The sequence below is a fragment of the Bolinopsis microptera genome, chromosome 11 (assembly GCF_026151205.1).
Source record: "Bolinopsis microptera isolate Bmic1 chromosome 11, MBARI_Bmic_1.0, whole genome shotgun sequence".
Classification (NCBI taxonomy): domain Eukaryota; kingdom Metazoa; phylum Ctenophora; class Tentaculata; order Lobata; family Bolinopsidae; genus Bolinopsis; species Bolinopsis microptera.
The window spans coordinates 13,928,767-13,951,135 of NC_087082.1; the positions used below are offsets into that span (position 1 = coordinate 13,928,767).

The following is a 22,369-nucleotide window of genomic DNA, read 5'->3' on the forward strand; positions in this document are numbered from 1 at the left end:
TGGCCGAGGTTCACAAGGCAATCAGTCATGGTGCTGTACTGCAAAAGGAACTAAAGGGTGCAGATGAAAAAGTTATCATGGATAGTGACTACGCTGATGATCTGGCAGTGATGGACAATACTGAAGAAGGGCTGCAAGAGTCCACTGATCTTATAGCTTATTACACCTCTTATGCTGGGTTAAAGATCAACGCTAAAAAGACACAATGCATGGCGATCAGCAAGTGTGCGACCTTACACCGAAAGAGACAGTATAAAGCTAACAGTGGAGGGAGAACCTGTTGAACAGGACAGCGACTTTGTTTATCTTGGTGCAAACATCAGTGGGGATGGTACCATTGACCGAGATCTTGATATCAGGATCCAGCGTGCTAATGGTGCGTTCCATCAGCTTTGGAAGATATGGAACAGTCGAGCTATAAGAACGCCCACCAAGATCCGTATCTACAAGGCTGCTGTTCATGTTATTACTATTCTGTTATATGGAGCTGAAGTGTGGAACACAGCAAAGAACCAATTGAAACGGTTTGAGGTCTTCCATCTGACCTCCCTGAGAAGAATCTTGAAGATAAAGTGGTTCTTCCATGACTCCAATGAAGAAGTTCTCAGGCGTGCTGGAATTAAGTCTTTCGAAACTTTCATCGGTGCGGCTAGACTAAGGTGGTACGGACATGTTGTCAGAATGCCAGAGACGCGGTTTCCCAATTTCTTACTGGATTGGAAACCAAACTACGGAAAGAGACTGAGAGGACGACCCCGCAAAGGCTGGATGGCCTGTGTACTCGAGGATGCGGCTGATTTACAGGTGTCGATAACATCATCAGAGATGCAGTAAAGCAGTTGGCTCTAAAGCGAGTGGAATGGAGGAACATGTTACGCCGTAGAAGAGATGTGTGTGATGCAGGCCACTCCAACGACTAGGAGGAGACCTCTTCATGTAGCATGAAGCATGTATGTAACTCCGCACCACACCCACATATTTGAAAACATGCATTACATTGTCGTATGAAAGTATGAACTCTCTCGACAGTCCAAACAGACCGCTTTGAGCGATTCCTCCCCTAATAAGTTTAAAGTATTAAATGGCAGTGTAATATATACGGTACATAATATACAGTAATGGGAGTGAGAGCGAGCCCCGTAACTCTTACCGTTTCTTGATTAAGCTGCTCAAGCCATTTTATGTAACATTTGTGGTACAAAACCATCAATCAAACCACTTACCACCGGCCGATTAAAAAAATTGCTTATGGGCTTCGTCAGAGTTTTTTCGACACTATACCGAAAAAACCAGTCCTGCAACTCTTACCGTTTTTAAAATATAACCGACCGGAAATTACACACGCACAGACACACGCACAGACACACACACACACACACACACACACACATTCTGAGATTATTGTTTAAGATAGTGTTACAACACGATTAATACCATGTTTTCCATTGTTAGATTGTTAAGCTAAACAACACGGCGATTGCAAGACTAGTGAGAGCCTAGTTTATCAAATAATCCTGTCTCCAATATCACATTAGGGTTCAGTTTTACCAGGTGCCAGAGTTTGACGACGGTAATTTAAGGTATCAGTTTTCATAAGTATTCTCCTTAACGTCAGCTTTATGGGTAACAATATAATTGAAAGAATGTGATATCATTATTTAGCTGTTGACACTTACCAGTCTGGGCGAAATTCTTTGTAATTGGTAAAGGGACACAGAGTGACACTGAGTTACACCTAGACCTTATACACCATGCGCTTACTGGGACCTGTTTTTATTACTCTGGGTAAAATTCCCAAGGTGAAGCTTAGTAAGTTGTGTTAAAAGTACATTTTATTCCAGGCACTGTGGATCTTACTTCAAGAATCTCCTCACAACCCTGCAACTCCATTTAAAGGACAAGTGTACGAATTTCTGGAAAATGTGAGTCAACTATTTTTCATCCTCTGTTCGAAACTGAGAGTGTCAGAGATATATTATTTATTTGATATTTCAGGAATTTATGGTTCCAGCACAATGTGTTAAAATATGTGAGCCTGTCAAGTATAGTATAGTAATAAATCAAGAGGCTTGCATATAATGAACATATTGACACGGGTGCAGAGTTGAGTCTGTACGGAACCTAGTAGTTTCAGATCCTTGTTTAACTTGCCGTACAGCAAGGTCATCCACTACTTTAGCCCGGCGAGGCACATAACTCCCTCTACAACTCCATGACAAATGCTTCATATATACTAGCCGAGTTCACAAGTTATATCCTTGTGTTTGAGAAGAGCTCGTTAGAACTGCTTCCTTTCCCTTCAGTATCCCACAGCAGTTTAACTACTGTCCTTGTTTTGGTGATGATCGAGTTTTATTGAAGACTTGCCATGACTTGATATTTCATTATTCTTTATTATTGTGTTATATTAATACTATTTGACTAATATTTCACTTTGTTTCACATTTGTGTTAATACTATTTGACTAATATTTCACTTTCACAGCCGTCACCAAAGGAACAAACGACGTGAGGCAGAGAAGAAAGTTCCGGAATCCTTGCCTTCCAACAAGTATGTAATTGTAACGTGTAATTAGCTTGTAACGTATTGTTTTTGTATATTAGAGCTTTAGCCACAGGTAGGTTGGTCTGCACGGAGCCCCACAGTTTCAATTCCTTGTTTAACTAGCCGTACAGCAAGGATAACCACTGTGCTCACCAGGTTAGGCACATAACCAACACTACCCTGCTAAAGTTAGCTATATACTATGGTTTTCTCGAAAGTATTTAGTTGTATTTGACGAAAGTACTCTTACTTTCGGTTCGGATGTAACGTGTAATTAGCTTGTAATTACCAAGAAAATCCACTCATCTGTACCAATAGCTAACTCACTTAACATTACTAATCACCATACTCTACTAATTACATTTACCCACACCAGAGCTAAAAAGACAATCCTAGAGACTGAAGAAACACCCTCGCGCAACAGCAGCACATCATCAAGTAGCGGACCGTGCAGACTACGCGCCTCTTCCTCAGGTAGCGAAGGGTTGCCCAGACAACACGCCTCTTCCACAGACGAAGAGGTAAATGCTGCTGCTGATTTCGAGGAGGAGAAGGAGAATACTCTGGGGAAAGAGCAGTCGGAGAAGATTTTGACTTTTAAGATCATCAAGGAGCTGATCTCAGAGGGTCTTCTTACAGAGTTAGTACTCATAATCTAAGGTTTTTTGTTGTTATTTAAGTTAGAATTCAGAGTTTCAACTCTGGGCGTATGTAATGTACTAATATACACTTGCGAAGAAAGCCTGCGATTTTAATCTATTCTTGAATTTGAAGAATTTCGTGTAGGACGCAGTATTTTCTGTATTTACAATATATCCCCCGGAATAGCTAATAGCTATAAATAACTAAGATATTCGAGGGTCAAATCTTACACATAACACATACCTTACGAGACATATTTATGTTCGACATAATTCCGGTGACCTGAATGATTTGGGAACGAAAATATGGAAATTTTTTCCGAAAACCGCCACATTTCGTACCCCAAATTAGATCATGGTATTTGGGGATTTTTTGCATCTCCTTATTCTACAAAAATGAAACCCACAATTTGAGAAAATTACAAAGATTTTCTCTGAATGATCAGCTGTTTCTTCTTGTAAACAATTTCTCCGGAGCCTTTAAAAGTTAGCCTCAACTTAACTTCTAATCCTCCAAACGGTACAGGAGATTGACAGTGTCTGTTATCTTCCACTACTCCCGAAATTTCACCGCCGTGGCTAATATAGTAGTGACAGAGCTTGCTTACTTTTAATGGAACGCGGCCAAAATCATTTTAAAAGTAATTCATGATTGTATACTAGTGTTCATTTGTTTGATCTTTTGATGAATCATATTTATAACTTACTATATTAATAAGTTGATAATAAATCGATAAAGTCATAATTAAGGAAAATACATGAAAAATAATGATGGTGACCTAAATATTTCTCGTAAGGTAATAGGTAATTTTATCAGAAACTGAATCGCATTATTGCCAACATTTCTAATTATAGGCCTGTATTATTAAACACCTCAAGTAACCTCTACCTAATTCTGCAGTTACGAGAAGAAGAATAAGAAGTGTGTACACTGTTCACGTGGTCACTTAGAGTTGGCATCCTGCCAGCACAAAGATATGTGGCAATGGGAGTGTGATAAGTAAGTTGGGGGTTTGGTGTTGTAAATGGGAATAATTGTGATATTATTCTGAATTATCCAAGTGTAACACAATGTGTAACACAATGTGTAACACAATGTGTTGAATTAAACTTCATAATAATGGTTATGTTTAAAACATTGCACTAGTTACTAAAATAACAAAAGAGAGTAAATCAAGAAGTGTCACCAGGTGTAACGGGGTTATTGTTCAGGTGCCTGCAAAGAATACCTGTAAGGAAGGATTCAGTGATCAGATACTCCGACATTACACTGGAATATTTCTCTAGGTAACTGGTATTAGTTTATATTATCAGACTTAAACTCATTCTACATTGGAACTCATTCAATGTTGTTGGCACAGCTTACTACATACTACGACAGTAAACTCACGTATACCTATAAATAGATCTGGTTTTAGAGTGTTTAGTTCCTCATGAAATCGGTTCAACCACATCATCTAGTTGGGGGGGGCGGGGGGGGGGGGGGGCGGGGGGGGGGGGGGGCGGGGGGGGGGGGGGGGGGGCCGGGGGGTGCCATGTCCGCTTGTCTCATAGAATCCAAAAAGTACAGAGTGCGAAGTGAGATGTCAAGGACTGTTGTACTTGGATACAAGATCTAGAAATACATGCGCTACATCGGTATCACGTGATCTATAAACACATGGAGCGGTTCTGCGCTGGACAGGGCTGTTAGCAAGCAGCCACTGTCTGGACTCTGGAACAGTGATAATAACCGTCTATATTCTTAACTGAGTCACTGTCTAGAGTCCAGTATGGAGCCACGTGACCTTGATATTCCGTATCAGTCGGTTGAGCCAGAGAGGCGTCACGAATGAACAATCACAATGCTGGTAGAAGAGGGAATAAGTTGCGACGTTCAGGATCAAGTCAGGGGTGTAGGATTTAAAAAAAATCCGTGCCTTGTTATAATCACGCCAAGTGGCACAGTGTGTTTAGAGGACGGCCCACTTGGCGTGCATATTTGTGACGTCATCGTCCTGTCAGCCAATCAAAATGGTGGCCCGAGTCTAGGCCCGCCACCTAAACACACTGTGCCACTTGGCATGAGAAGTCACGCCATGTGGCCCGTCTATCTAAACACACTACGCCTGTTGGCGTGAAAACATGTTCCAGGCACGTCACGTGCGTGGCGTGCGCGCAGGTGCAACCTACTTGATGTAAGTACTGTACAGGCGCGCGCACGTCGTAGTGTGGGCAGACCCTTAGACAATTTTCGTTCCGAGTCATTCTCGATACGTACCTCCCGTATCGAGAGCTCCCGATTCCGAGCTCTTGTTGCAAAGGGGAGGCCTGCCTTCCGAGACTGCATTACCAGGGGGAAGCCCCGAGTCCAAAATTGTGTATCAAAGAGAGGCTCGCGGTTAAACTCGCCTCATCGCGAGCCTAGCGATGAGATTTATACGAAACTCGCAAAAATCTTGCACAAATCTCGCGCGCGTTACGTCGAAGTTTTCATACTATAAACAAGTGATAAAATACACGTGATCTCACGCCATGTTAAGTTCCTTATTATTGTGTCCCTCAACTTTTAAGTTAAACTTTTTCTGTTTTCTTATTTATTTACAAATTTTGTGCGATGAGTCTAACTCACAATCTCGTATTAATCTTGACCTGGGCAGTAGACATTGTCTAGTATAGTGTGGTATAGTGTATAACTGGCAACTGCGCACAGTAAGGCTTCAGATAACAGTAAATATTCCTGATACTCGTGTGTATACTGATAAGAAGAGCTATAACGCAACCTGGTTGTTGTAGTGGTACCATGGTTGTACGAGGTGGTACAAAATTTGTTGTACGAGGTGGAGTTTGTGTGGCGTATCCCAAGGAAGAAGAAGCTCTATAGCTTTGTTGAAGATTGCGACGGAGATTTAAGTTACACGTACACACATTGTACAATGAATAACGGGTGATGACTAAAAAATGGGACTTTTTTCAAGGGTTTTTTTAGTGTCGATAAAACTATTTTCGGTTCAAACCAATGAAACAGCGTTGTAAAGCGGGCAATTTTGAACAAGTATGGTCAATGACAAGCGCCCATGAGCCCATTTTGATTGGTTCAGGAGGGCTTCTTTCTTCAAGCTCAAAAATCCGTCTGTACAGTTGGGCCTAAAATCGTGTTGGCGCAGTCTCTTCTTTTGTGCCCTAGGGCCCATGTATGCTTGTTAGCCATATTCCGGGCATGTACATGTGTTGCCAGGACTCTAAAGAAGTCCTCTATGGGTTGAGATTGTCAAAATTTACTTTGGTCGATCACTTTTGGGACGAAATTAACCCTATGGCAAATAAAGATGTGGTTTTCACAGAAAAATACGATCTAGCCCCATCCTAACGAACCACCTTCCACCCTTTGGGGATATTTTCTTGTATGAACAACACCAGGCAAGGCTCCAAGCACTTTGATTTTTACGTGGTACCATTATAGACCATGCTAAAGCCGATAGTTGACCTAGCCTCGATCTTTCACACGGTAAAATTTTACCCCTCAGGTGGTTTTGAGCTCAAATATCTTCTTACTGGTTTTAGCTATGCTGATGGGTGTTGAACCCTCGTCTTAAGCATTAAATTCGGCATACTCTCTGCTAAACATTTTTTGGTATGGAAGCTTTAACTACCTGTGAGGCGACTTCTGTGAACAGTGCTTTACTGTAAACATTTTATAGGACCCCTCCCCTAGTTCGAGACCATTATCGGAGACAAAGATCAACCAATTTGATCAAATGGGGGCGGAAACTGTTCGAGTATCGTTCAGAGTAACTGGTGGTTGTGGTAAAATATCAAAATTTTGTTCAGGTGGAATCTGAGGGCTAAAAAACATGTAGTCCCATTTTTTATTCATCACCCGTTATGTTGTCTAGAACACTACTAGAGATAATAATATAGAGATAGCACGTGAAAGTTCAAGTAGTGTAATGCGTCCTTTGTTCCATTAATAATCTGACTCCTGAAGTAGGAATATTAAGAGGCTAGGATCACGTGCGAACTTTAGATTAAATTCCGTAATCAATCTAGTTCGTATGTGCTTATGTGGTCAGTGGTGCGATTAATCTCTTATATAGTGCTAAGTAGCACTAAGAGATTAATCGCACCACTGACCACATACGAACTATTGATTACGGAATTTATTAGTCACTTAATTCATTAATATTGCCTGCAGGAAACAATAACACAATTAACTACCGGCTCTTCTTTTGCCTTATTTATCTTATTACAGGTCGTCGACATTAGCGGAATATTACTTACTGCCGCATATCTGCTCATTGTTGTCCTCAATCAAACCAAATAGTACTATCAAATAACAATAATAATTCTACCAAATTTCCCGCCAAAATGTTTGATTTGAAATAACAAACCAACTCTAAAAATAAATAACCAACCAACTCCATTATAACATAATACTAATCTAACCAAAGATTTAAACGTCAGGTTATACAAGGAGTACAAGGCCGGAACAACTGTGGAAGTGACGAGCGGTCTACTCCACTTATCTATTAATGAAGTAAAGAAAATCTACGATAACATCCATAAAGAAGGTACAGTCTCTTAACTCTATATCTTTCCCACATGAACAATGTTACCTCTAACATCTCCATGTTTACTTCCACACTGGATCGCTTAACTTGGGGACTTGCGTCATTAGATAAGTAATCTCCCTGCACCCTACACTCCACTCCACTCCCTGCACCCTACACTCCACTCCACTCACTGCACCCTACACTCCACTCCACTCCCTGCACCCTACACTCCACTCCTCTCCCTGCACCCTACACTCCACTCCACTCACTGCACCCTACACTCCACTCCTCTCACTGCACCCTACACTCCACTCCTCTCACTGCACCCTACACTTCACTCCACTCACTGCACCCTACACTCCACTCCACTCACTGCACCCTACACTCCACTCCTCTTACTGCACCCTACACTCCACTCCTCTCACTGCACCGTACACTCCACTCCTCTCACTGCACCCTACACTCCACTCCACTCCCTGCACCCTACACTCCACTCCTCTCCCTGCACCCTACACTCCACTCTTCTCACTGCACCCTACACTCCACTCCACTCACTGCACCCTACACTCCACTCCTCTCCCTGCACCCTACACTCCACTCCACTCACTGCACCCTACACTCCACTCCTCTCACTGCACCCTACACTCCACTCCTCTCCCTGCACCCTACACTCCACTCCTCTCACTGCACCCTACACTCCACCCCTCTCACTGCACTTTACACTCCACTCCACTCACTGCACCCTACACTCCACTCTTTTCACTGTACCCTACACTCCACTCCTCTCCCTGCACCCTACTGCACTCCACTCTTCCCACTGCACCCTACACTCAACTCGTTCCACTCCTCTCCCTAGACCCACCTTACACTGTACTAGAGTGAAGAAACTATATATTATACATATATTGTGTAACGCACTGTTAGATACACACAAGAGCTCCTCTGTAGTAGTGAGATCATGTAATAAGGTTTGTACAAGGAAATGAATCGTTCATTACGTCATTATACAGCATCGTTTCATGTGCTGGAAGGTTCTTCTTCTTTTGCCGGCTTTTGTGGTACTAACTACTAACTGTTGAGAAATCACGGTACTAACTGTGTCTTGGTATATAAAATAAGATACCCACAGCTATTTAAACATTGGGAAATGGGCAAATTATACTCACTATTTAGTAGGGGTTTTGTTTTCAATGTAGTCGAATTAGATAAAAAGTTACAAAAATAGGAAAAACGTTTAAAAAAACCCATTCCCAAAATTGAAATTAGAGGTAAAATGGGATTTTTTGGGGTTGGACACTCCCTTGAGTACTATGTACTAACTGTTTTTCTGGGAAATGTACCATGTACTAACTGTGTTTTGGAAAAAATAATGACCCAGCCCCCCCCCCCCCCAAACGTCACGTACGATTCTGACCTTATGATCCCCCCGCTATGACACATCCCACAACACTTACCATCATCCTTGACTACACATTCTGACTCCACCGGCATCCTCCCATAGGACTGCCATACCCCAGAGGTAGGCAAAGCATCCACATGCTATCCTCTAGTGGGCCACCCAGGCCCAGCCTCTCTATAGACTATAACGGATACATAACGGCTATATTACTACAGATGATAATTGCCACTTTTCGGCTGAATGTAGTGCATCGTAACTCTTTCTCCTTCTCCTATATTCACATTACACAATATATAAACAAATGCAGTTCATTTCAGCTTCTTATGTGCTCCTACATACACCATGTTATGTTAGTTCAGTGTACAGTACGAAATATAAATAAATAATTCAAACAATACGGTGCCCAAACTGCCCATGTCTAAGCGGCTCTCCTCGAAAAACTTTCTCCCTCATCGGAGCAGAAAGTTGTACTTTATATAATATATATATGTAATATTATGAATAGTTGTTGCTTTGTTTCCCAAAGAGAGTGCTCTACATTATAATTCGAACAATCGAAACAAATCAAATTGGCGGGCAAACGATCCGTTTCATCATATGTATAAAACAATACCAAATACCAATCATCAGTGATGAATTAAATTGTTCGAATTATGTAATATTATTATATATTATACAGTATATTTTACAGTATAACAATACAGTTAATTGGTGACTCATCTCTCATGACTATTTGCATAAGTGCCAACTTTTCAAAGATTCTTTCATGAAATGCCTGGTAGCAGCTGGTAAACGCTTTAAAACTCCATCTAGGTTCCTCCCAGATGTGACCCCGAGGGGTGCACCAACAAAGGTGTAACCAGTGCAGTTGTCACCAGGTATAAGCACGATTACTGCTCAAGGAGACACTAGGGGTGGCCCTGGTGAATTTTTGGTACTAGGGCCTTAAGTGGCCCTACCAATGCAAATACTGGCCCTTCCAAAAGTGGCCCTACTGCTTCTTAAATCCTTGCTACACACCTGCCAACAGGTTGTTACCTGACCATTCTGATTTGTTTATAGAATCGGGGGGGGGGGGGGGGGGGGGGGGGGGGGGGGGGGGGGGGGGATCAGGTACTAAGTTCTGTACGTGACGTCGACTAAGTGTACTTTTGGGATTTTTCAAAAGACCCCCACCCACTTCACGATACTCACTGTTTTTTCGGATAATAATTAAGACACCCCTTTTGCCGGCTTTTGCGGTACTACCCTGTTGAGAAATCACGGTACTAACTGTGTCTTGGTATTTAAAGTAAGATACCCACCCATAAATTGCTTTAAACAGCTCATTAAACATTGGGAAATGGGCAAATTATATTCACTATAAAAATTCAAAAAAACCCACCATAAAAAACTCAAAAAAACCCATTCCCAAAATTGAAATTTGAGGTAAAAGGGTTTTTTGGGGTTGGACACCCCCCTTAGTATCATGTACTAACTGTTTTTCTGGGAAATGAGCAGCAGACCCACCACTTAGCACAGTGTGCCCGCGAGCCAAATTATCTGCAAAAAGTCAGTTTTTTTCTTCAACCAGCCTATTTTCAATTTAAAACCACCCTATCCACCCTAAAATTGCATGAGAAATCGTTTTAAAGGGGTTTTCAAGATGATTAGAAGGATTTTTGACCTCATATATTGATTTAACCTGATTTTTTGTGTAAAATTACATTTTTTTGCCGTTTTTTTGCCATATTTTTGAACAAATTACAAAAATAAGTGACAAATTCACTTTGGTGAGCATCCATAATTTACGCTATCTGTTAGTATAGGACATTTAGAGTAATCTCAGAAAAATTTACAGTGTGATATTGTGGCATGATTTTTTTATGGGCCATCAAAGGTTTAAGATTATACAGAAATTTTGTGAATTTTAGGACTTTTTGATTCCATTTTTAGACCATTTTATCACTTATATCAATTATAAACTACTTCTTTGTGTTTTAAATGGAAAGAGGTTATCAAGAGCTTTCATTTGATACCTCCATACATGGCTTTTGATCAAAATTCGAATTTTCTGGGACAAAAACAATGTTATTTTGAGCTAAATTGAGTTACGTGCTTACAAAATAAGGTAATTTAGCCCCAAATTGCTGATATTTTCTTTTTTAAAGCCTTTAAATCACCCCAACAAGTGTTTCCGGACCTTACAATGACCAAAAACACTTAAAAAGCAATCTTGATGCTCTCAAACAGTTCAGAAATCATTATTTTTGCAATTTAAGGTCTAAAAATGGTACATTTAGCCCTTTTTTAACTTTAAAGGACCCTAATTTCAATAAAATTACCAAAATTTTAGGGCAGTAGCTGAAAATAGTTCCCAAATAGTCATTCTTAGGCATAACATAACCATACCTAAAGGTTACTTTAAAACACATGTGGAGACTCTAAAACTGCCCCCAAGATTAGTTAAGGGTAAAATAGTGATATCCCCATATTTTGGCAGTCAAATTTTTTGAAGGAGGCTGGGGGTACTTATGGCCATGGGAAGGTGTCAGATGACAAATTTGGGTTCCCCATTATGTTTTTTCTGTCAATGTAAGGTATCAGGCATAACAAATAACTTAGTTAATAGTTCCCAAAACTGCGATCTGGAAGTTGATTCTGCACTTTGGTACCATGCGAACGAAATTTTGTCCTTCAAAAATGATGAAAACATCGAATTTTGCCTGCAAAAATCGAAATTTCGTATTTTTAACCCAATTTTTATTGGATCTGGCCCCTAACTCCATATAATAATGATGAAAAACAATGTTTATGGTTTTAGACATGTTTAGAGATTATTATTCTAGTTTATATGCGACCAATTCATCCATTAATTCTTATCCTATTGAATTTTATTCATAAATTTCATACCAATTTGGTGTGTATGATTCAAAATATCTCAAAAACTAAAAATGATAGCCCCTTAATTCTTTTTTTGTTAAAAAATTCAGATTATTTCTAATCAGATCAGGCTAAACTTATCTGGAAAGCAAATATCACCAAAAATACTTTTTGCAGCCTCTGGGCACACTGTGCTTAGTACAAAAGTACTAACTGTGACACCACCCCAACGTCACGTACATGACTAAGTGCATGACCCCCCCCGGCCCCCGGCCCCCCCCCCCCCCCCCCCCCCCCCGACAAAAGGAGCTCCTTCTACAGTTCTAAAACACGCCGTTTTTAAACACTATACTAACCTACGTGGGCCAGTCCAAATTGTTACACGTAGTGTAGTGTAACAGTGCGTATGCGATGCGAGTGAGTGCTGTGAATCAATGAATTATCCTAAGACTTAATAATAGATGATACCTCTAATAGCATTAGAATGATTGCACAGTAGCTAAGGAGTGTTTTTTGTTGGTTTATGCCAGGGACAAAAGGATTTCGCGGTATGTACGAAATCGCGAAATTTCCCATTCTCCGCGACAAATTTTATGTATAGTTTAATGTATAGCCTGTTAAATTTCGCGGTATCGCGAAATTTGGCCAAAATAATCGCGAAATCCTTTTGTCCCTGGTTTATGCTGCATTGAATCATGATCATATTCAATGGATGGTGTTCAATGTTCGTGTAACAAGATATAGCAAGATAATAGCAGATATGCGTCATCTATTATTCATCAATACTAATAAAGCCAAGAGGTGTGTATGTGTGTGTGCGTGTGTAATTTCCGGTCGGTTATATTGAAAAAACGGTAACAGCCCAGTTCCACGGCTCAGTTTTGCGACCAGATTTGACACAAAACTCCGCGAAAATAGTTTTGAAAGGCAAAACTCCGCGAAGGCAGTTTTGTTTACAAGTACGTTCCCATGCGGTTGGTATTTGCACGCAGATTTGCGCGCTCACGTGGGCGCATAATGAAATTTCCCACGCGAGCGCCCAGGTTAAAACTGCTTTCACGGAGTTTTGGGTCATATCAAAAATATTTCTCTGTGCGGAGAAATATTTTTGAATTTCATTTCCGGTCGCAAAATGTGATAAAAAATGTGAGCAAATCTGGTTGCAAAACTGAGCCGTGGAACTGCAGGGTAAGAGTTACAGGACTGGTTTTTTTGGTATAGTGTCGACAAAACTCTGACGAAGCCCATATATGCAAAAAAATTTTAAATCGGCCGGCGGTAAGTTGCTTAATCGATGGTTTTGTACTATTAATGCAACATTATGGAGTGAGCCAATAAAATGGCTCACTATTCGCTCTCTTTTCCATTACTACTACTGTAGATTGTAGCTTTGGTAATTAGGTTAGCTCCGCAAGTGATATAAGGAGTGTAGGGCACTGATTGCAGTCTGTTTGAACTGTAGAGAGAGTTCATACTTTCATACGACAATGTTTATGCGTGTAATACTATAAGCTTATTAGGGGGGGAGCCACTCATTGCGGTCTGTTTGTTTACTTTCATACGACAATTTAATGAATGTTTTCAAATATAAGGCGGGTGTGGTGCGGAGTTAATAAGGGTTAATTTCTAAAACGATTTAAAGCGGTTTAAGACGGGAGTAATGAGGTGTAATAGTCGTGGTACAGATATTATTGGATACGTGAGGGAACTCCGAATAGAATTGCTCGCCTTATGCGGGTTTTGACTCAGCGGGTAATTACTCCTACCCTTTTTAACTGCGGCAGTGAAATCCCGGCCGAAGGCCGGGTTACACTAGTCATTATATAATTTAAAGCATTGGAGTACTCTGAATGTCACATTTTCCATTTGGCGAGGCCGCAATTTACTGAATACTGAGGTTCATTTTTCTAATACTACTAAGGTCCCCCTGGCTGTCCCCTACCTTACATATTATCATCTTTCTTAGTAAAGCACAGTAACAATAGGAGATGTTTTCTGTGCTCCGCAGAGAAACCTTACACTCAAATTTAAGGAATCTGCAGTAAGTAATAAGTTACTGATAATGTTAGTTGGTATTTGATATTTACTAATTGGTAGTCTGGGTAACACCATGTGTTATAACATTCCTTGTCAGCAATCGAAAAACCTGAACAAAATCTAAAATAGTAAGTCCAGTTTCGTTGTTGTAACACTATTTCATCTTTGTGATGAAACAAAAAACTTAATAATGACCCGGGCTGCGGCTGGTCTGTGTAACTTATCTTGTATAAAGTTGGGAGAAAGTGTTAAAACAGGTGCTACAAATCACGTGACAAAACCACGTGACCACCTTTTAACAGAAATATACAGCAAGTTCAGTGACCCTATCTGTTACCATGGTTACCAGTAACATTGTAACAAACTCTCACATTACAGTGGGCTACAATGTAAAGTTACACTCTGTAATGATAACGGATTAATTACGTAATGTTAATACATTCTGTACGAGGCTAGGAATCCCAAATAATCGTAACCACCTATAATGTATTTATTAATTATTATTATCTCCGAAACTTCACTAAAATTATTCGTCAATACCAAGTGTCCTGTGGCTTAAAAACACGTTTCACGACAGGGTTTCTGAAGGTTCTGATTTACACATTTCACTGACCATCCCGTTGGAATCATGTCGCACAGATTACATTATTATGCTTACTTGAAGATGATAAAGTAGAGCCTGCATTCTGCACCCTCTAAACATAAGTTTTACTGTATTTCAGTAGCAGCAGATAAGACGAAGGTAAAGCCCGAGCCAGTGGAGTTCAACATCGTAACTCCAAGTTCTGAGCCTGTCCAGTTGTTTTCTTCACCTGAGCCGGGCTCTCCTCCTCCTGGACCCAGTAACTGCTCTACTCCCACTCCGACCCCTACTGGTCCCACTCCGACCCCTGCAGCTGCCTCACCTGGTACCACCACTCAATCCTCTGCTAAAAGAGCAAACTACAGAGAGAGTAAACCGTTTGAGTACGGGATAATGCCTGCAACAGTCAAGACTGAACCCATTGATGAGACTTACAACGTGGTAATTAGATAATTACAAAATCGCATAATTTACACCATTTGTCAATAAAGCATAATTATGTTAATTAATCACATTTCTTGCAAAAGAACGAGATAGTTAACTAAATGCTTGGGGAGAAGGAGGACCGGTATATCGAGGTACCTTGTATAGAGATTAGAGAGGCACAGTAAATTTAAATAGTTACGTTTTACGTTATTTAACTGTTTAAGTAACAAACACCTCCGACAGGTGTTTAAACGTGACCCAGATGGTAAACTGTGTGAAGTGCACCTCAGAACAGAATGGATGTACGGGGAGCAGGACAGGTGCAGCGAGGTGGCCCAGTTCAACAGTACGCTCTGTGCAAAACATGAAAATAGGATTAGCCTAAAGGAAATGACGTGAGTTGGGAGGTGTTTTACAGATGTTTTAATAACTTAATAAGAAAATTAGGGTAATATTTAGGCTCGTTTTATATCCCAACACAATCCTGATAACAAGTTGCTCTTTCATGTACTCTCCTACCCAACAATCACATCTTCCTTTCAGAATGGCTGTTGGTTCTGCTGTTGTAAGGAGAGGAGGAGGCTCTGGTCGTGCTGGAAGTAACCCTCCTTCTTCTCGTCCTGATACTCCTGATATGAAACCACCCTCAATTGAACCCTCTGCTCCAGCCTCTATCTTTGCAGAAGAAGAAGAGGATGATCTTCCTGATCCGTTTGATGAGGAAGGAGGAAACACCCCTGAGGTAGGTCCAGGGATACAGTTATATGCTTTACTATGTAAATAAAATACAAGGCAGTTTTAATCTCCTACTTACTTACTACATTAATTAGGTACGTTTGCTAAGAATCATTAAGATTTAAGTTTAAAGGCTTATCATTTGAAATTGCACATGAAGTTACCAACTCACTATACACTCTTTAAGTTAATCCTGGTTCCTAAATCTAATGAACTCAGCAGAACAGTAAAGAACAAGCCGCCCCTGTACAAGAGGAGGAGGAAGAGGCGGAGGAGGAAGAGGCGGAGGAGGAAGAGGCGGAGGAGGAAGAGGCGGAGTCAAGTCTTCAGATAGATGAGGATGATCACGCTGTATTTGATACGGACGAGGAGGAGCAGCAGCTGGAGGAGGAGAATAAACAACAAGTAGGAGTAGAGGAGGAGCAACAAGAGGAGGAGGAGGAGGACGATGAAGGGATAGATATAGTGGAGGAGGAGGAACAGGGATCATTCTTCATGTCTCCCCTACCTGGTATGTAATTAGTGTACAACTATTTTTTAGCGGGAACTTAACAACTATTCTAGTTTTAAACTATTTTCACAACTACAATTAAATACATTTATTGAGGTATGTCACTTAAATTAACGTGAATGAAACTCCACTTTTCTGTAATCTGGTATTAAGTGACATACCTATAAATATGAATCATTATAATAAATACAATACATCACAATGAAATTTACATTCCACTACTTTATACAATTCACATTCCAAATAATTCCAATCCAACCCCGAGCATAAAACGATTTTTTTCAAACTGCGCTGTATTTCCGCCATTTCAACTTTCATTCTGATAAATTCAAAGTTTCTGAATTCTAAATTCTGACGTTAAGTAGACTACACTGTATTATAGAATATGCGGCGTTCAGAAGATATGATCATGCAGTTATCATAACTCTCATGGGAATTGAAAGATGTATATATCCACTATCCAGTTGGACTTGGAATGTGGCCTACTTATATTTAGATACGTATACTAACGAAAATGTCATCTTCAGCCACCGCAGAAGAAGACCCCCTTCAGACTTATGGAACAATTCCTGTCCCTACATTCGCCCCTGCCACCGGACCAGCTCCTACCACCGGACCAGCTCCTGCCATCGGACCAGCTCCTGCCACCGGACCAGCTCCTACCACCGGACCAGCTCCTACCACCGGACCAGCTCCTACCACCGGACCAGCTCCTACCACCGGACCAGCTTCTACCACCGGACCAGCTCCTACCACTGGACCAGCTCCTACCACCGGACCAGCTCCTACCACCGGACCAGCTCCTACCACCGGACCTGCTCCTACCACCGGACCAGCTCCTACCACCGGACCAGCTCCTACCACCGGACCAGCTCCTACCACCGGACCAGCTCCTACCACCGGACCAGCTCCTACCACCGGACCAGCTCCTACCACCGGACCAGCTCCTACCACCGGACCAGCTCCTACCACCGGACCAGCTCCTACCACTGGACCAGCTCTTGCAACTACGCGCTCTACCGCATCCCAATGTGAGAGTCAGATGTTTCCCAAGGTAACGGAGGAGATGAAGCGAGAACCTTCCCCCAAATCTATATTCGAGGGAGAAACTATTCTCGAGTTTGACCTACAGAGGTGGACTGAAGACTGTTTAATGTCGATTAGTAAGAGTCCATCACCCTTTACTGTCATGGTGAGTAGTTTCTTACTTTTAATTGTGTTTATTATTTCTTACTTACATTTGTTGGGAAATTGGTAGATCACCGACCGGCTATAAGCCGGTTATAAGCCGGCTATAAACCGGCTTATAGCCGGCTACAATTTTTATAGCCGGCTATAAGCCGGCTTATAGCCGGTTAGTAGCCGCTTACATTTGTTGTTGAGCGACGGCTATTAGCCGGTTATAAGCCGGCTATTAGCCGTTTAGGTATCGGCTATAAGAAATTCAGTGAAAACGGCTATTAGCCGGTTATAAGCCGGCTATTAGCCGTTTAGGTATCGAAAGTGGTTATAAGCCGGCTATAAGCCGGCTATAAGCCGGTTATAAGATATTAACTCAACTTCATCGTACTGAACGATAGTCAGGAGCCGGCTATAAGAAATTCAGCGAAAACGGCTATTAGCCGGTTATAAGCCGGCTATTAGCCGTTTAGGTATCGAAAGTGGTTATAAGCCGGCTATAAGCCGGCTATAAGATATTAACTTAACTTCATCGTACTGAACTGAGTTAATATCTTATAACCGGCTTATAGCCGGCTTATAACCACTTTCGATACCTAAACGGCTAATAGCCGGCTTATAACCGGCTAGTAGCCGTTTTCACTGAATTTCTTATAGCCGGCTCCTGACTATCGTTCAGTACGATGTAGTTGAGTTAATATCTTATAACCGGCTTATAGCCGGATTATAACCACTTTTAATACCAAAATGGCTAATAACAGGCTTATAACCGGCTAATAGCCGTCGCTCAACAACAAATGTAAGCGGCTACTAACCGGCTATAAGCCGGCTTATAGCCGGTTAGTAGCCGGCTTATAGCCGGTCGGTGATCTACCAACTGGCCCATTTGTTTTGACATGCCTTCAAACAGATCAGATATTCGGCTTTGATCCAGTTTCAAATCCTTACAAATTAAATTTTTTCAAACTAATTGTGCTTTTGGGGATACAACAGCTAATTTTAAATGTGACACAAATTACATATTATCAAGATCCGGTCAATTAAAAGGATTGCTGATATTAACGACGAAAATTGAGTTGCCATTTATTATAAGAAATAAGTTGTTGTATCTCCGGGTAGCCTTTTCGTTTGATTAGTTTTACTGATCCGTGTATGAATGAATTTAAATTTTCAGCTGGACAATTGCTTAGTTTTTACCTCTGTAAGTTGTTACTGTACTAAAGTACTAAGGTATTTAATTTTAAGTTTGAAATAATTTTGCCAAGATTGCTGCGATGAGGAGGATTATACTATCAAAGCATTTTTATATTTAAATATACCGCGCACGACAAATGATAGGGTATAGTGGGTCTTACTATAGGTTAATCAAACAATCAACCGATCATAATATCACAATTAAACAATCAATTACATAACTGATTAATTAGATAGTTGAATTTATCAATAAATAATAAATATATATTCATCAATAATACCGTTAATATCAATATATTCACCAACAAATAATTCTGCAAATTAACCAGTTAACTTATTACAGATGCATCAAATCAAAGAAAAGTTTGAAGACAGATCTTTTCAAGATTGTCTCAATTCCATGTGGCTACTAACCTTGCGGATGGAGAACTTTGGGTTAAGAGGATTTTGTGGTTTTGTTGTTATGCTCCAATACTTACAGGTAATTGTGAATAGAACACCGCTGTTTGATCGGTTAGATTGAGTAACGTGACTTGGAAACAGCTCTCCGATTGGACAGTTTTTAATATTTGTAAAGTTGTAACTTGGTTTATCACTCGGTAGTTGGAGTATGAAATATAACTATTCAGTAGTAATCTACCATTTGTAACTGACTGCTGAGTTGCAATGTAAGCTGTAACTAGTATGTAACACAATAACTCTATGATGTTACATTGTAGTTATGTTAATACCTAGATATGTTTTTGTAGTGAAATTAATCATAAACATTTAATTTATCAGATACGAATGTTGTCTGCCTCTATAAAGACGAAGTTGCTGTGCGAGGCAGAGATTGATCGGGCGTTGAATAGTAAACTTGATATCTTCACGCTTCTCTTACTCCACCGGCTCTCCCTTCAGAAGGAAATGTTAGTTTCACTTTCTCTTTCACTTCCTCTTTCCCACTTATCAATCAGTGATTACGAAGATGTTGCTTAGATCACCAAACCTCAGATCTGCATTAATTAAAATGATAAAAATGTGTCTACGATAGTGGACTGATACTTAAATCTAAATAATTAACAAAACTATTTGTTTTATTTTAAAAAGCTCTTTCAAATCTCGTTTTTAATAACAGGCAAACGTGTACATACACCCCAAGCCGGATATGTAAAACTATAAATTTGAGGTTACTAGAAATGGCGCCTGAAGAAAATTCCCAGGTAATTTTGTATGCCAAAGTAATGAAAGTTACTGAGCTTCACTTTCTGTGTATAAGGTTAACTTGCGCATCTGTATTAGGAATCTTCTAGTCTTATTTCCATCGGAGAATTATGTTTAATTTTAGGAATTACTAAATTTAGCTTAAAAGAAGACGTGCAATCGTGTAATAATAGGACTCTGTTACGACTATCTACTTTCTGCCAGCTGTTTCACTATTTTTTCTCTCAGGTAATGAATATGGTAACCTCTTCGTACTCTAACATGAACACCAGATTCCTTTACGATCTCCGTTCTACAGCTCACGAACTAAAGAGTCTTGTGTCAATACTTGCTATAGAGCAACTCCTACAGGACAAGTTCAACCGATCCCAACCCATGGGAAAATGTTAGTTTCAATACTTCTTATTAGTATTATTATATTATAATATCATTTTACATTATGTTATTATATTTCACTCCTATTGATACTCCGGCTATACGTTTAATGTCACAAGGGTTTTACATATGAACGTATGTTTTGGAAATAAAGTTTTACATTTCAGTGGATTGTATAAACCAGTATCTAGCTCATCTTTGCAGCTTGACGGGCGATAACAAACTGTGGCCAGGTAAATGTTACATTTTGGGAGCTGTTTGTATTTTGGGAGCTATTTATAATTTGCTTTGTTATAAGCTTTGTTATAGCTTTGTTATAAGCTCTATTGTAATTATATATCTTCTGCGTGGTTTGATTGCAAAGGACAAGCTTATCAAGTTGAAATTTGATTTATGGTCAACTCTACCGAGTGCTACATTCTTAGCATACTTTTATGTAAGATTTGCAATATTGTCCGATTCCCGCACTATATATAGTGTCAGGTATCACCGATACCTGACTCACTTAAGATAAACTTGTCACTATATAGTCCTGTCGCTATAAAGTGCGTTTTGCACGCTATATAATGACAAATATCAGCTTGTCACTATATAGTCCTGTCACTATATAGTGCGATTACCAATTGTCCTAATCCCACCTTGCAAACAATCTCATTATTGTAATTATATATCCCCCCCCTAATTATAAGCCCTAGTTGTGAGTTGCGTACTAGGTTTACTTATTACTATCAACAAGTGCTTAACAAAACACTGACTAACAACCTAAACTGAAACTATCGCGACTAAGTTTCTGAACTCATAGGCATTTTATTATCGCTATACAATACTGATGTTTACAGTATATTAAGGGATATAATAATAGTTCTCTTGGAACTACAGACAATTCCATGAAAATTCACTGACCTCAGAGTTGAAACGGGTAAAAAAGCCTCCCTAAAATGAACGTATTTCAGATGTATCTGAGTTACGTACACACGGCATAACCTCTGTCTTAAGATGCATAGCAGGAGAGGTGTACCTAGCAACATTGTCCCAACCAGGACACTCCCAACCAGGACACTCCCAACCAGGACACCCTCAACCAGGACACTCTAATACTGAGCTAGTTTCTAGGAGGAGGATTCTCTCTCAACTTACGCACTCCCTCACTGTGAGTTTAATAAAACTTTGCTAAAAATTAATTTATTATATTTATTATTGGGTATCAACTTGTGTACTACCGGCCCACTCAGAATACAAATCTCATCCTGGCTCCATAGTATAACGAATTAGTTTTACTTCTAGATGAAAAGCTTGATTAAAACTCCATGACATAAGCTTTGCTTAATGCTTAGCTCTTAGTTCAGTCCCATGTGCTTCATTAAAATAAAAGTATGGTTCTTGTATGCAATGCATATTTACTCATAACGAGAGTGTATTTTCCACATGTTATAGCCGAAGGAAGCCACATGTTAACAGTTCCCAAACTGACAGTATAACGAATATAACGACAAAGACGTCACGCGCGAAAGTACTTTACTGATTAAAGCCTCCACATTTTCGCGCGCACGTTAGAATTTCTCATTATATTAATCGCGCGCCTGAAATTATACCAGAACCTCATGGTTGACTGTCAGTTTTGCCGCGTCTTTTATGATATCACTGCTCCGGTTTCAAATAGGTGTTTCCACTATTCAATCACTGAACATGGATTATATTTCAGTCTGCCGAGAAGACACGCCTAGTGGAACAGTTACAAGTCTGCGGTTTAGTGGATCCTGGAGCGTCTATCAGACCAAATATTTCAGGTTAGTTTATGATCAACAGACTGAATATTATTGGTTCCCAGCCATCTACCTCAACTACATATTGTGATCGGTCAAACCGTGGTCAGATCACCTCTGAAAAGTGAGTGATTATTTATTATATTCAGAACTAAATTTCGGCCCTGTGTTCCTCTACGTATGAATCGTAATTTTTCAGGTGCTTTCGGAGAGGTGTCTAGCTCAGAAGACCGACCACCTGTCCGAGTTGAAACCTCTGATTTCGCTGTGGTAAGACATTTGTTCAGTTTCAACGCTCCTGTTCTGAGATCAAAATTAAATGTGTCCTATTATTGCTCGCATGTATTTGATCTATCGAAAAGCAACTAAACACGGATCGTTTCAG

General features: G+C 40.3%; 2 protein-coding genes across 2 annotated transcripts in view; both read left to right on the top strand.

The window, feature by feature from the left end:
• Positions 1–22,369, top strand: part of LOC134823649 (uncharacterized) — a 33,667-nt gene that overhangs the window by 10,224 nt on the left and 1,074 nt on the right. Inside the window, exons 8-27 of the mRNA XM_063835183.1 lie at positions 1,842–1,922; positions 2,485–2,550; positions 2,921–3,184; positions 4,087–4,185; positions 4,398–4,472; positions 7,629–7,735; positions 14,738–15,039; positions 15,268–15,419; positions 15,568–15,766; positions 15,982–16,270; positions 16,798–17,462; positions 18,624–18,650; positions 18,987–19,124; positions 19,424–19,551; positions 19,761–19,845; positions 20,075–20,231; positions 20,389–20,454; positions 21,175–21,371; positions 21,924–22,008; positions 22,184–22,254. Coding sequence (XP_063691253.1) covers positions 1,842–1,922; positions 2,485–2,550; positions 2,921–3,184; positions 4,087–4,185; positions 4,398–4,472; positions 7,629–7,735; positions 14,738–15,039; positions 15,268–15,419; positions 15,568–15,766; positions 15,982–16,270; positions 16,798–17,462; positions 18,624–18,650; positions 18,987–19,124; positions 19,424–19,551; positions 19,761–19,845; positions 20,075–20,231; positions 20,389–20,454; positions 21,175–21,371; positions 21,924–22,008; positions 22,184–22,254 — 3,253 coding nt within the window. The remainder of the gene's footprint in view (positions 1–1,841; positions 1,923–2,484; positions 2,551–2,920; positions 3,185–4,086; positions 4,186–4,397; positions 4,473–7,628; positions 7,736–14,737; positions 15,040–15,267; positions 15,420–15,567; positions 15,767–15,981; positions 16,271–16,797; positions 17,463–18,623; positions 18,651–18,986; positions 19,125–19,423; positions 19,552–19,760; positions 19,846–20,074; positions 20,232–20,388; positions 20,455–21,174; positions 21,372–21,923; positions 22,009–22,183; positions 22,255–22,369) is intronic.
• Positions 16,322–22,369, top strand: part of LOC134823488 (double-strand-break repair protein rad21 homolog A-like) — a 901,854-nt gene continuing 895,806 nt past the window's right edge. The window contains exon 1 of the mRNA XM_063834971.1: positions 16,322–16,366. The gene's annotated coding sequence lies outside the window, so the exon portion shown is untranslated. The remainder of the gene's footprint in view (positions 16,367–22,369) is intronic.